The 15,586-nt window shown below is 37.1% G+C and overlaps 1 protein-coding gene across 6 annotated transcripts in view; it reads left to right on the top strand.

Annotated features, from left to right (window-relative positions):
- ADD2 (adducin 2) overlaps positions 1 to 15,586 on the top strand; it is a 167,037-nt gene that overhangs the window by 116,616 nt on the left and 34,835 nt on the right. For all 6 annotated transcript variants that reach the window (XM_074208398.1, XM_074208383.1, XM_074208390.1 and 3 more), the window contains 3 exons: positions 757 to 906; positions 3,009 to 3,152; positions 7,030 to 7,128. In XM_074208398.1, the coding sequence (XP_074064499.1) occupies positions 757 to 906; positions 3,009 to 3,152; positions 7,030 to 7,128 (393 nt within the window). The remainder of the gene's footprint in view (positions 1 to 756; positions 907 to 3,008; positions 3,153 to 7,029; positions 7,129 to 15,586) is intronic.

Genomic DNA, 15,586 nt, shown 5'->3' with positions numbered 1-15,586 from the left:
GGACTCTAGAGAAGCATGGAACAAATTATAAGAACTGATGCTGAGCAAAGGGAGCAGAACCAAGAGAAGAACATTGTACACATTAACAGCAACATTGTGAGTTGATCAACTTTGATGGATGCAGCTCTTCTCAGCAGTTCAGAAAGTGAGGACAATCCTAGTTGACCAGCTATGGACAATGCTATCAAAAGAAGAAAAACAAAACAAAACAAAATATTCCTCAGAATCTGATTGAATGCTACATTCACTTTTAAAAATTTTCTCATATATTTCTTTGCTATCTTATGGTTTTCTTTCTTTTTCCTTAATCCTAATACCAAAAATGACTAACATGTAAACATGTTAAATACAAATGTGTATATACAATATTAACCTGAGAGGGGAGAGGGGTGGGAAGAGAGGGTGAAATTTAATTATGGAATTAAAAATACATATTATGCCGGTGGATGAATGTTGGAAAATTTCATAACATGTAATTGGAAAAATAAAATAACAATTAAAAAATTAAAAAATCAGAATAACCTCCATACAGTGATGAGACACTTAAATGGTATAAGAACTCATTGACTTGGCAAATACTGGCAAACTGAGTTAAAGGTACAAATGAGGAAAGAGAAAGAATGTCAAGAAGTATCTGATCATGATTAGAGGTGGATGAGATGTGTGCATGCCCATTTATATATTTATATGTGTTTGCAAGAGTTATATGGTTTCCTTGCTGTAAATGTCCCTTCTCTGCTTGGCCCTATTCCTCAGATCAAAGTGAATATCCTTGGTGAAGTGGTTGAGAAGGGCACCAGCAGCTTCCCAGTGGATCCCACCGGCTTCAGTCTGCATTCAGCCATTTATGCAGCCAGGCCTGATGTGAGGTGCATCATCCATCTGCATACCCCAGCCACAGCAGCGGTAAGGGGATGCACTTGACTAGCTCTATCCACAAATTAGCCTATCTACCAACCACCACACCCTTATTCAACAATTTTTTTTGAGGCCAGTGGTCTAATTTGTTCCATAAAATTACAAATTCATATTTTAAAATAATCCTGGCCTTGGCCATCTGGACTGGAGACCCCAGAGAGATTTCCTGATACTGTGTTTGCCAGAGAAACCAAGCCAACCAGACTGTAGTTCCATTCACTCAGTATGCGCTGTGATCATTGGGATCATTCATGACCCTTAGCCACTGGACCTATTTCCATGAAGATCTATCAGTTAGGAAACAAACAGACTTCTCCACATGTATCAATCAGACAGGCCTTGTGCCAAGTTCTGGGAATATAAAGAAATTTTAAAAAACAATGTTGCTGTCAAGAAACTCACAGTCTTATATGAATTTCCATTGCCTAAACTGAATTCCAGGGTTCAGAGAAAATAAGGAATGGCAATGGTTTCTTTTCCCCTCTCCAGTCATGATCAAATCAATTAGCAGATCAATAAACATTTGTTGAATGCCAGCAGTATGCTTCTTTGAATTATATGACAGAATTTACAACCATCCTGACTAGGCCCCAGTACCCTAAATTTCTATTTTTATGTTAGTAACACCCTGATGCTTAGGCATGAATCCTGTCCATCCTTACAAGAGAGTCTAAGCTGCTTGAGAGAAGACACTACTTTATTTCATTTTTCTTTGTATCCCTAGCACCTACCATAGTGTTTTCTATATGGACTAAGAGTAAGAATTGGACTTGTGATTTCTTTGGTACTGAGAGTTCCTGGTGGAGAAAGTTCTCCTCCAGTGAAGGTTATCACCTTCTCTATAATGTATTCATAGACTTAGAGGGTGATCTAGAGCACAGAGAGGTTCAGTGAAATCCTAACCAGGATGAGTGATATGCATAACAGAAAGCTTGAGTATAGGATATGTTTACTAATTTTCACAAAATTCATTGAATTAGATTGGCTCAAATTGGATCACTATCTAGTAAAAGGGAAAATCTAGTTTTCAATAAAAGGAACCCTGACTGTACCTACCTTCTTATGCACTGTTTTGGGATTAGAATAAAAGACGAGAGAAAAGAAAAGTAGGGATGGTAAAGGGTATACTCCGCACCTTCTCTGAAGTCAGGAAGTGAAATCAAAGTTGTCAGAAGGATAGCAGTTTCCTCTCCTCAAGGAGTGTGCCTGATATGATCCAATAAAGATGCTATCTGTGCTTAACAGAACTCAGTTCTAGGGGCAAGGAACAAGACCATCTATCTCTTAGAAAAAAGAACATTTCTCAAGACCAGTCATAATGTTTACTAGATGCTCTGACTAGGACCTAAACCACCATGGGGGGTAATTCATAGCCTTTCCTTATCTAATTTGACATCTGATGATATGTCCTCTAGGTCCATTTGGCTCTTTTTGGTCTGATGCCCCTCAATAAAACTTAATGATAACTTTGGATTTGAAATTGAAAATAAATGAATTCTTATTGTGTACAAATATGTACAGAGCATAGAAAATTGAAGGGAAGAAAGCTGGAGGGAGGAAAAGAAAGAGGCTAGAGAGAAAGGGAAAGGAGGAAAGGAGGAAGGGAAGGAAAGAGAATGAAGGAAGGAAGGAAGAAAAGAAGAGAAAGAAGGAAAGGAAAGAAAGGTAGGAGATCAAGGAAAAGTAAAGCAAAGCAAAAAGGAGGGATGCTGTTAAATCTTCATGTTTTCTAAAATATATAGCCCCTCCCTTTCATTAAGACATAGAGAGATTAAATGTGAGTATTAATTTTATGTATTGATTTATTTATAATCTTCATGTTATACACACATGCATATACCCATAAATAGGTAATGGCTATACCATTTATACTGTACTTTCTTGGATTTCTTGGTATCACCATGTCCTAATACTATGGACCTCTATGGCTTCATTCACTTCATTTACACACCTTGAGATGATCTTTGGTATTCTCCAGGCTCTGATTCTGATTTGTCATGCTAGTTCTAACTTTTGGGATCTGAAGCAAGGGAAAGTGGCAAAGATGATAGCCCATAGGATGTTGACCATTTCTTATTGTCTCACTAAAGGTGTCAGCTATGAAATGGGGACTCCTACCCATCTCTCATGATGCACTGCTGGTTGGGGACATGGTCTACTATGATTTCAATGGAGAAATGGAAGAGGAAGCTGATCGGATCAATCTGCAGAAGTGCCTTGGACCCACCTGCAAGGTTTGGTTTGGGACTAAATACAAGCACAAGATTTTGGGTTGGGTCTTATCACAGACTAGTGTTGTTGGAATTATACTTTAATGGTGGAATTAATATGGGGAGATGGTGAGCCTAGTGGGGAGAGAGTTTTACTCTGGAAATCAAAATTAGTACTTCCTACTCCCAGCTCTACCAAATGCTTCATATGCTTCCCCTTGGTTTGTTTATCTGTACCCTGGTGATGGGTATTCTAAACAACCTGAGGGATCTTGGAGTCATGGAATCAGAAGTCAAAGTTGATTCAATTACATGCCAGATGGATGAATAGCCATTTCTATAAATTTTTTTGACAAGGGACTATACATCTCTGCAAAACCATGTCTAGTGACAAAAAGCTCATTTTTTCACCAGTGTGACTCTACCTGCAATTTGTGTAACTTTGATCAAGTCTTTTCTTTGGTCTAAAATCTTTTCCAGTCATAAATCTGATGGTTCAAGGCAGACAATTTCATTTCTAGATCACCCTTGGAAGTTGAGAAATTCTGTATATTATGGCTATAAGCAATCATAACAGTAATAATAGTAACTTATTTGCAAAATGTTTTACAAACTTTAATTTCACCTTCACAACAACCTTAAGTTTTTGTTGTTATTATTCTATTATTCTCATTTTGTTGTTCAGTCATTTTTCAGCTCTGTTTGACTCTTCATGACCCTATTTTGGGGTTTTCTTGACATTAATACTGTTTTGGTTTGCCATTTCCTTCTCCACCTCATTTTACAGATAAGGAAACTGAAGCAAACAGAGATTAAGTGATTTATGCAAGATCACATAGCTAGTAAGTGTCTGAATCCAATTTGCACTCAGTCCTCCTAAATCCAGATAACAATGTGCTATCTACTGCACTATTTAGTTGATTCAAGATATTGAATCATTCAGATCCCATTCATTGCTCTGGTCCAAACAGAAAAAATATATATCTTTTCCAAATAACAGCTCTTCAAATACTTGATAAATGTCAAGAGGTTAATGACTTCATGGTAAAGGTTTTATGTATTTATTTGCACTTAATGAACTGTATAGCTCAAGAGTTCTAGATTCTGTGAGTTAGAAGCCAGGTAAAATGGTGCCAATACAGAGAAATCTGAGAGAGGTATGCCTTGTTGCTTTTTTGGGGGGTGGGGAGAAGGGGGAAGGGAGGAAAAAATGATCCAGAAAATAGCAATTAATTACCCACATCACTCTTTTTACAAAATCTATAAACTTTTCATTTTCACAAGTTAATGATTTGAGGAGGAAAAGAGTTAACTTAGTACAATCACCAGAATACTTACTCTGGAGTAACAGAACCTGGGTTCAAATCCTGTCTCTGATGTTTACTTCTCATATTACCTTAAACATGTCACTTTAAATCCCTAGGCCTCAGTTTCCTCATCTATAAAATGAAGGAATTAGATTAAATGCCCTCCAGAGCCCTTTCCAGCTTGAGTTCTAGGATCCTCTTGCTTTTGTTTTCTCTCCTTTTTTACCTTTCTCAGATATGCTGTTTGCAAATATGTCAAGAAGTTCTAAAGAAAGCAACTGTGACTGACTGCAAGTTAGAAAGGTCTGAAATCAAATCCTAACTCAGATACTTAGTAGCTGAGTAACCCAGGGCCACCTTATTTCCTCATCTATAAAATGGGTATAATAATAACATCTATATCAGAGGGTTGCCATGAGAATCAAATAAAATGATGCATTTTAAGGAATGTTACAAACCTTAAAGTGCTAAATACATATTAGCTATGATTGATATTAGTTTAACTGTTCTTTGTAATAAAATTTGATAAAAACAAATTAAACATTGATTAACATTGTATATAAGGTATGATGAACCTAAATGATTTCATAGGTATTTGGGGTATTAGAATATGTTCTGAATGGTCACCAAGTTTATCTGAGTAGCAACTTATATGAAGAATAGGTCAGAAGATATAAAGCAGTTGGCTCAATTCTAGTCTCATATGCCAGCCACAAGATTTCTATGAACACCTGAGCAGAAATATTCAAACCCTCAATGCTGTCCTCAGTGATCAATACATTGGAATATTGATGACAGTGGGAAGAAAAGGAGATTATAACCTACCCCATTATACAATGGAAAGAGTAACTCTACCTGATCTCATGACTAAGGAGGTCACAGGGCACAGACATTTTGAAGAAAGGTTTTTTTTAGATTTTTTGCAAGGTAAATGGGGTTAAGTGGCTTGCCCAAGGCCACACAGCTAGATAATTAAGTGTGTGAGGCCAACTTTGAACTCAGGTACTTCTGACTCCAGGGCCAGTGCTCTATCCACTGTACCACCTAGCTGCCCCCTGAAGAAAGTTTTTCAAGGAAAGAGATGCTAGGCAGGTTATATAGCAAGGGTGACCAACTTTAGATGGATTAGAGAATTTATCCCACGTCCACAAACTGCCAGAGAGGATGTGAAAACTCAGTAGCTGACCCAGTGGATTGATTGTTTGGGCAGTTATGGAAAGAGTAAGGTTTGCAAACTTTAGAAATATCAACTCATTATTTACATGTCAACTTATAATTTTTATATCTGGTGGATCCATACCCTTTGAGCAATAGTATCATTGAATATAAATTTGAATATCTGGAAATGATATGAGATTCTAACATCAATGAAATTCCCTGAAATTTTGCAAGAAGGGAGGATTCATAATTGTATGCATCAACCTTTGAAGGTCAGAAGGCACCAACTCTGACATCAGAGAGGAGAAAGATGGACTCTTTTCAAAAGAAGAAAATGAAGTCATGTGCTTCAGCCCAGGAATGAATTCTTGCACAGACAGACAATTAGAACTGACCATTAGGGGAGGTTAGGTGGCACAGTGGATAGAGCACTGGCCCTGGAGTCAGGAAGGCCTGAGTTCAAATGTGGCCTCAGATACTTAATAATGACCTAGCTATGTGACCTTGGCCAAGTCACTTAACCCCATTGCCTTGCAAAAACAAAAACAAAGAACTGACCAGAACATCTAACCTGATCTTAATACTTATATGAATTCACAAAATTAGGATTAAGATCTAAAGTTGGAAGGTCTCTTAGACATCATATGACATAAAGTCAGAAAGGTCCTCAGAGTCATCTACACCAACCCTTTATTTTGCAGATGAAGAGACTAAGGCAACTTCTTAGATTCCAAATTCAGCGTTCTTTCTACTAACCACATTGAGAAAACCATGTGGGAGAAATTTGGTAGGGTAAGAAGGAAAAGAAGAGTCCTAGAAGAGTCATATTCTTTAAGCAGATCTGGTTTTCCTTTTTCCCTCCTGTATGTCCTAGAAATTCTTCCTAGAACCTCGATCCTTTGATTCGCAATCCATACTAATTTATGTTGAGCAGAGTTTCATGCTGTCAGTATCAACAGTGACAACATATATAATCATATTGATTCTTAGAGTTTAGCGATCATCTATTCCAAAATTCTTCCATCTATTCCATTACCCATCCCCATTTTACATATTAAAAAACTGAGTCTCAAAAAGCTTAAGAGACTTGACCATGGTTGCATAGCTAATTTAGTGTTCTTTCTACCATAAAAGAAGCTTTCCCTCCAAATTTAGTTTTTGGACTCACAAAGTCCAAAGGCTCAGTCACTGCCACAAGAAACACTTGGTTTACAGACATTTTAGTTTTTGTAAAATTTTAGGGTTTTTTTTAAGGGAACCTTATTATGATAAAGAGGACACGGGCCAAGATAGGCTGGAAACAAATGAATAAGGGTTATTTGAGGTTTGTAGAGGGAAAGGAGAGAAGACAATAAATTATTTAATAAGATTTTGGTTTTTCTTATAATGATTTTTAGGTAGTTTGTAGTTTTAACTATGTTTATAATCTTCTGCAGATCCTGGTGCTAAGAAATCATGGAGTGGTTGCTCTGGGTGACACTGTTGAAGAAGCATTTTATAAGATCTTCCACCTACAGGCAGCTTGTGAGATACAGGTAAAGAATGGATTCTGGGAGTGGGTACTAATGAGTTCTGTCCTGTCAAGACTAGAAATTCCCCTACTTAAAGTCATTGCTATGAGACAAACAGAAATGTTTGCACCGGCTCCAGAGCAATATTAAAATTTATGGATTATTTGTGAGGATATCTTGTATAAATCAATTAAACAAACATATATTAAGTACTATGTACCAGAAATTGTGGTAGGCACTGGGAATATAATGACAAAAATGATACTAATATCTTCCCTGAAGTAGCTTACAATCTATCACAGGAGATAATGCCTATATTATATATATAACACATAGAGGTATATATATTTTCATATGTGTATGGATGTATATTTTGCAGAATATATGCAAAATAAATAAAAGATAGTTTAGGGAGGGAAGGAATTAAAGGCTGGGGGAATTAAAGGAAGGAGTGGGAAGAGATTAATAAGCATTTATATGGTACCAAATATATGTTGGGCATTGTGTTAAGTGTGCTATAAATCTTTCATTATTTGATCCTCATACTAACTTTGTAAGGTAGGTGTTATTATATCCTCATTTTAAATTGAGGAAACTGAGGTAAACAGAGACCAAATGCCTGTTCAGGATCACACAGTCAATGTCTGAAGCCGCATTTGAACTCAAGTCTTTCTGACTCCAAGTCCAACACACCACCTAGCTATCCAAGGAAAGTTCCATATAGAAGGTAGTACTTGAGCTGAGTCTCGAAGGAAACAAGGAATTGTACAGGGGAGGTAAGGGATACGAAGGAGAAACATCCATAGAAGTAGGAAATGTCTTATATGAGGAACAGAAAGAAGTCCAGTTTGGCTGAACAATAAAGTCGAGTATACTGGAAAGAATACAGTTGAATTTAAAAGTTGTTGGTTTATTGCTCAATCATAAATAGTCTATGTGAGTCCATGGGGTGTTCTTGGCAGCGATTTGCCATTTCCTTCTCCCATTTTTACAGACAAGGGAACTGAGACAAATATAGGCATCCAGTTAACACTTGTCTGAGATCAGATTGAACTCAGATCTTCCTGATTCCTGATATTCTTTCTACTATACCAAGCAGCTTCCCTATATGGTTAAAAAAAGACTCAGTTCAAATACTGGGACACTTTTTTGTCTTTACCTCTGTTTCCTTGTCTATCAAATAAAGAGATAAGATGAACTCTAAGTCCAGTGTGCTAAGATTCTATAATTCTGAGGGAACAAAAGGTCATTGAGGCAACAGAGTTAATCATTTTATTTGACTTCTCCTATTATCACATCAACTAGATTTCTTTTATCAAATTAATTATTATCTCTAATAATCATGAAAGTTCATATTTATATAGTACTTTAAATTTTACAAAGTATATTCTTTACAACATGTTCCATCTTAAAGATAAGGCTCAACATGTGCTTTATAAAGTTTTATATAAATGTTAATAATTATTTTTGTCACCCACTCACATCTTTTATCTTCATGTATATTGCTCCATCTAGGACATCATAGTGTAGACAAGGAAAAAAGTCCAGGAGCAGAGCAAAAGCAGCTAGGTCAGCCTGCAGCACTTGTGGGGTATTGAGGTGGAAGGCACCTGGGGGAAGCATGAGAGCAATTAACCCAGAAGGGCAGACCAGGAGGATCAAACAGAAAGGTTCTTAGAGGGAAGCTGGAGAAGAAGACTGGAAAGGACCAACAGCTTACAGGAGAAAAGGAGAGGAGAAAAGAGAAAGAGACTAAGGTAGAGAGAGGGGGGAAAGAGACAGGAAAGAAGGGAGGGAGGAAGAGCAAAAGGCATGAGAGAGAGAGAGAGAATAACCTTGTGATGCCGTGTCTGTGTTCGAATGAATGGAATTGGCTCAAAATGGATCAAAATCTGGACTTGTGATTGGGGAAGGCTCTGGTCTGAATTTGTCTGAAGATAGTTTCATGAGCTCTTTGTCAGAAGTCATTCATTCTAATGGCTTGTTGCCCTCTCCTGGTAAATTCTGACATAGCAGCAAAAATAACAAATCAAATCCTTCATAATCTGGCCTATTCAAATGCAGGCAATGCTCTCCCTTCTAGACAAAAATTTGTATTGCTTTTCCATTTTCTTGGTTCAATTGCTTGCTTCTCTGAGCTATTATGATAAATAATGAAACTGGTTTATTGAAAATAGCATCACTGGGGGCAGCTAGGTGATGCAGTGGATAGAGTACCAGCCCTGGAGTCAGGAGTACCTGAGTTCAAATCTGACCTCAGACACTTAATAATTACCTAGCTACGCAGCCTTGGGCAAGCCACTTAACCCCATTGCCTTGCCAAAAATAAAAAAATAAAATAAAAAAATAGGGGCAGCTAGGTGGCACAGTGGATAAAGCACCGGCCTTGGAGTCAGGAGTACCTGGGTTCAAATCTGATCTCAGACACTTAATAATTACCTAGCTGTGTGGCCTTGGGCAAGCCACCTTAACCCCATTTGCCTTGCAAAAACCTAAAAGAAAATAGCATCACTAAGTACTTAAAAATAATGGAGAAATGCCTATAAGAATTGTTAAAATAAATTAATACATATCTATTAAGTGTTTACTGTGTGCTAATCACTGAATTTGATGCTAGGGAGATACAGAATTTAGAAAAATACAGTCCCTGCCCTCCTGGAGTTTGCTATTTAGTAGAGGGTAAAGGACACAAGCAAAGGTGATTATAATGCCCCATGACAAATGCATTAGAGAGGTAGAGAGAGCTATATTAGGTCTAAGGGGATAAAGTTATTGGAAGGATATTCTTCTGAAAGCTCTAAATCACTATATAAAACTTTAAACTTTATTATTATTGTCATTGTTGATGAATTAAGGAGAAAGGAATAGCAAGTTCTAGGTTAAAAATAGGGATTACTATTCATTTTGATATGAAAAATCTATGTGTGAATTACTTAACAATAATGATAATAACTTTCTATAATATTTTATAATTTAGAAAATTATGTCTTCCCAATAACCCTAGGGGGAAGATGGAGCAATTATTGTTATATAAGAGACCTGAGCCCAGGGAACTGACAGAGCCCAGAATTCAAATGAGGTTTCTGACTCCCAGACCAGCAATATTTCCACCTCACTATGCTAGTTTTAAAATATGCAAAGTAACAATATGATTACCATCCACTCTGGGTTTCATTTGACATTCATGGTTCAGCACTTTTGACAACAACTGAAACAACACTGGCTCCTACGGTGGTTCCAGCTCTCTGTTTCTGTGACCATATGAAGCATGCCAACCTTGTTAAATCAGTTTTAGTGGCTTGAGGTTATCAGAAGATCACTCATCATTTCTCCTGAGGGCCATGTCTCATTGCTTTAGATCGACCCAAGGCTAAAAGAAAGTGGGTCATCACCCAACAGTGGCTGGCAGCTTCCTAAGCCATCTGCAGGTAGGCAAAGAGAAACACAGGCAGTCCTTGCCTCCATCTGCCACCCAAACTGATAGGTAGTACTGAAAAAGTGTGGGCAGTTCTAATTTTATTCATTCATTAAAACATATACATATATATATAACAAAAATATGTATATATATATATATCTATTATCTATCTATCTATCTCTCTATCCATCTATCTATCCATCTATCATCTATCTAGTGCCTGCTCTGTTCAAGGAACTGTGATCCTTGCCAGGAATACAAAGAAAACTATATGGTCTTTGCTCTCAAGAAGTTTCTAATCTAAAAGTGGAGGAAAGACATGGTCATGAATATTAAGGAGGGAGGGAAAAGGAAGGAAGGACAGGAAGGGAAGAAAGAAGAGAGGAGAAGGGGAAGAAAGGGAGAAAGGGGAGAAGGGGAGGAAGGAAGGAAAGAAAGAAGAGTTTAACAAGATGAGTTAGAATAAACATAAAAGAATTAGACTCATATGCTTGACCCAAGGGGAAAGGACAAGGAACAACAGACAGAATTTACTGAAGCAAGTTTTGGTTTTATATTTGAAAAATCTTCCTTAGAACTCAATTTGAGCTATTTCCCAAAGTGGAACAGGTTGCTTTAAGAGACTGTAAATTCCCTCTCACCAGAGACCTTCAAGCAGAGTCACCTGTTCAAGTGGTGGAGGAGATCCTTGTCCACGCACTCCACCACTTGATTGATGTAAAAATTTATCAATATTAAATTTCTTTTACTTTTTGGAATTTTTTTAAATGCCTATTAATATCTCACCCAAGTCCTGGCCATGTACTTAGTCATTCTCTTGTATATAGAGTAAGGATTAGCTATGGTAAATTATTTTGGTCCCAGGAGGACACTTTGGATCATCTATAGTTTGACTATGCCTGGTAAGAAGAAATCCACAATCTACAGATAGGGTACCCAGTGGATTGAATTGTATTATCTTTGGATTTCCTTGTAACTCTGAGATTCTGTGATTTGAGAGGAGACAGAGCACTATTAGCTGGGTGGGCATTAGAGAGGGCTATTCATAGAAAAGGGATCCCTTGTCCAGCTGTTTCACTCCTTGTTCAATATTCTCTTCTTCAGTTTATTCTTTCCCATCCTTTTAACTGACCATTGTGTCTTGGGCATGTCTATGGCTATGCCCTAGTATACCAGTGTATACAGTTTGTATTTAGTTGACTAATGATTACTAGATGAGGCTCGGCTCTGCCAGGTGGCTTCTCTCTGCCCACTCTAAATCACCAAGTAATACTTATAGGCAAGAGTATTGTGATAAATGTTTAACTGGTTCCCTGGGGGAATGTATGTAGGACACAATTTTATGTTTAATCTTCTTTATTAACATATTCTTCATTAATTTTTTAAAAAATCTAGTCAATTAACAAAACAATAAACTAAGCCCTGATTTGTGGTATTTGATGATTCAGGGTAAGTAAATACTCTGAAAATTTAACAATCATCTCTTGAGTAAGATCTGTGAGTATGCTTGTAGGGGAAGGGTGCTCCAGTCCAATCTCTCTCCTATGGCCCAGGGAAATTTCAATCTAGCATATTAGCTGTTTAAAAGCAAGGGAATAGTTATGCACCCCACCCCTCCACCAAAAAAAGAAAAAGAGGCCTCCTGATGACCACTCACATTGCTAAGGTCTGTAATCAGCTAGAAGATTTCAATCAACATGTTGAGAATTCTAATGGGCAGACTCTATTATGTAAGAAAGCTATAATGGATTTCTAATTAGTGTCTTTAAAAATTTCAAAGGTTGGGAGTGGCTAAGTGGCACAGTGGATAGAGCACCTGCCCTGGAATCAGGAGTACCTGAGTTCAAATCCAGCCTCAGACACTTAATAATTACCTAGCTGTGTGGCCTTGGACAAGTCACTTAAGCCCACTGCCTTGCAAAAACTAAAAAAAAAACTTTCAAAAGTTATCAAATGGATGAGGAAGAACTTGCCATATTCTGCGTAGCTCCAGAAAAGTAAAGGGTAAAATGTCTTAAGGGAGTAAATTTTTGATTCAGTTTGCTCTGGCTATAAATGGGCATAAATGGGCTAATTCATGAGGTAGTAAGTCCTCTATCATTATACGTAGAGATAGTCAGGGATACCATTAAAACGATTTCTGAATTGTGTTGAAAATTGAATTTAACGAAATATGAAGACTCTTCTAAAGCCAGTACTCTTGCCTATGGGAGTCCATAAACTAGCTTCTTGTTGACTCAGCCTCTGCCATTTTATTTCAGGCACTCTGTAAAGTTAATAACACAAGATTATCAACTGATATTCAGGAAATAAAACTCTATTTCCTAAGACCTAGTTGAGAGAAAACCCAAGTCTGGCACACAGAGTCTAGAAACCAACTTTAATTCTGACTTGCTAAGGAAGTTGAATATCCCTGCCCAGCTCTACAAAATATGTAATAACTTGGAGTTACTTCATTAACCTGTGCCCTTTCCTTCAGAAAAAATAATAGTTCATGGGTCCACATTCAGTGAGCAATACAAGTGGGAAGAATGGTGGATTTGGAGTTAGGACTCCTAGGTTCAGTGCTGGTTTTGTCATGTATCACCTTTATAATCTTGGGGCAAATCACTTGCTCTCTTTGAGCCCTGGTTCCTCATTTGCAAAATAAGCAAGTTGGATTGGACAATCTCTAAAGTTGTTTTCAAATCTAAATCTGTAGTCAAACCCATAGTTCATATTTCTCTGCCAAATGTCTCTTTTATTAGTTAGCCAGAAGACACATAGTTTATAAAGCAAAGGTATTTAATGAAATAGTACAATAAGAAAATTAGAAATACAATATTTCCTCCATATAACTAGGGTGGTCCTGGCACAAATATTGAACCCATCAGTGGGAAGACTAGAATTCTTAGGGAATGTGCTTGAAGTTCACACACAGGAAGATATGTTCTGGCACACATGTAGAGTGGAACATATATGGCCAGGAAGCCTACTTGGAAGGACAGTACTGTAACTGGTAGTATTTCATTACTCTTGTTGGGTCTATTCCCTCCTAGTTATTGCTTTTATGCTCAGCCTACTCTTCACTGAGTATTAATCTAATTGTCTATCTTTATCTCTGCCTCTATCTCTGTTTCTCACTTCTCTCCCTTTTGTTCTCTCTCATCCCTCTCTTCTCTTCCCAAATTATTCTTGCTTCTCCCACCAACTGAACCTCAACCAGTGGTGTGCTGGTTTATTTAACAACTGGCTCTCACAAATAAGTTTTGAAATTTAATCTGCATTGTTAAAATTATAATTATTAAAATTATAATTATAAAATTATATAGTCATTTTTTTCTTATTTTTATTCTTGGGAAGCTATTTTTTTCCTTGATAACAATCTCAAATTACATTAGGTAGCTTTAATTTGGCTACCATATAAAATTGTTGACTTACATCAGACTAGAAGTCACCTAAAAACCCTAGTTTTTTTCCTAGCTGAACCATTACTTTGTCAACTTTCCTCAAATTGTTCTTGTGAAGATGATGTTTTGAATCTAACTTTAAGATTACCTTACTAGCTTCATTTAAGGGCTTAAGTCTACCCATAACTTTTTGAATTCTAACATACAACTTGTTTATTTCTTCTTACTTTGTGTCAAATGCACGTTTGATAATCATATCTATTTCAGTGGTGTCAAACTGAAGTAATTTAGGAGAGAGGTTTTTAAGAGATTCAAAAAAAATAGGTAACTTCCCATAGCCTACAATTTTAAAGGGAAAAATAGATTCAAGAGGAATCACAAGATCTCAAGAATGTAATTCTAAAGACTCAAAGATAAGTAATTTCAATCAGTTGGAAAAATCATTGTTCTTTTTAAACTTTGGTTTTAAGAAGGGAACACAATAATCTAGATATTGTCTGACCAAGGCAGAATACAGAAGGACATATATTAATTTTAATTTCCTTCACTGAAGTCTTGGGTAATTAAGTACTGATTTATAGCCTTTATCAAAATATAAATGCTCACTCTGAAAATTTCACATTCTGTTCTCTTGTGTCAGAGCTGACTCTATCACACCTCTACCCTTCAATAGGCACCTAAGGTTGTCACTACTTCCACATATTTATTGTCTCTCTTTTAACAGATTACTGAAGCTGTTTCAGTTCTTTTAATAGACATCTTCAAAATCCAGTCTCAGGATTAGGAATTTCCCTCCCAAAGGAAAGAGATAAGAAAGTTCCCTTAGTTTTGTCTCCAGGTATCAAGCTTCTTAGGAGTACAAACAGCTAATTAGAGCCAAGTGTTTAAACTGTCCTGAATCTACTTTCTCCAGCTAGCCTTTAAGTAAAAGTCTTTGTAACTCATTTCTCCTTCAAATTATTTCAGGATCAACCTTCCAATAAACCACAAAGATGAGTTTTGCTCTAAGGCACACAAGTTTCCCTTTGCTTGCCAATATCCATTGATTCTCCCAGGCAAATAAAGAGGGAAAGCAAGAAAGAAAACCAAAAAAGAGGCAGATATAGTTTTTTTTTTCTTTTAATATTTAATATTTATTTATTCTCATTTTGTACAAATAATGTTTTTATACATTAATAAAATATTCTTGTTTAAGAGTAAACAAAATACCCCCTCCCCCCAAAAAATATGGACTCGCTTGAGCTATAAAGGGGAGAGAAAAAAATTAAAATTAAAGAAAAATAATAGTAATAATTGTAGGTATGGCCAGGTGGCGCAATGGATGGAGCACCAGCCCTGGAGCCAGGAGCACCTGAGCCCATATCCAGCCCCATATACCCAACAATCACCCAGCCATGTGACATGCAAGCCACCCCAACCCCACTGCCCTGCAAAAACCAAAAAAAGAAAAAAAGGGGGGGAAAAGACCCAAAATAAAATAGTGATAGTATGGGTGGCTGGGTGGCAGATAGAGCATTGGCCCTTGAGCCAGGAGCACCCAGGTCCAAATCCGGCCTCAGACACCCAACAATCACCCTGCTATGTGGCCCCAGGCAGGCCACCTAGCCCCATTTGCCCTGCACCCCCCCCTAAAAATAATAATAATAATAAATGTGCTTCAGTCTGTGTTCCAACA

Source organism: Macrotis lagotis, chromosome 1 (genome assembly GCF_037893015.1).
Source record: "Macrotis lagotis isolate mMagLag1 chromosome 1, bilby.v1.9.chrom.fasta, whole genome shotgun sequence".
In the NCBI taxonomy this organism is placed as follows: Eukaryota; Metazoa; Chordata; class Mammalia; order Peramelemorphia; family Peramelidae; genus Macrotis; species Macrotis lagotis.
Note: the sequence above shows the minus strand (reverse complement) of the source record. Positions and strands in the feature narration are given on the sequence as shown.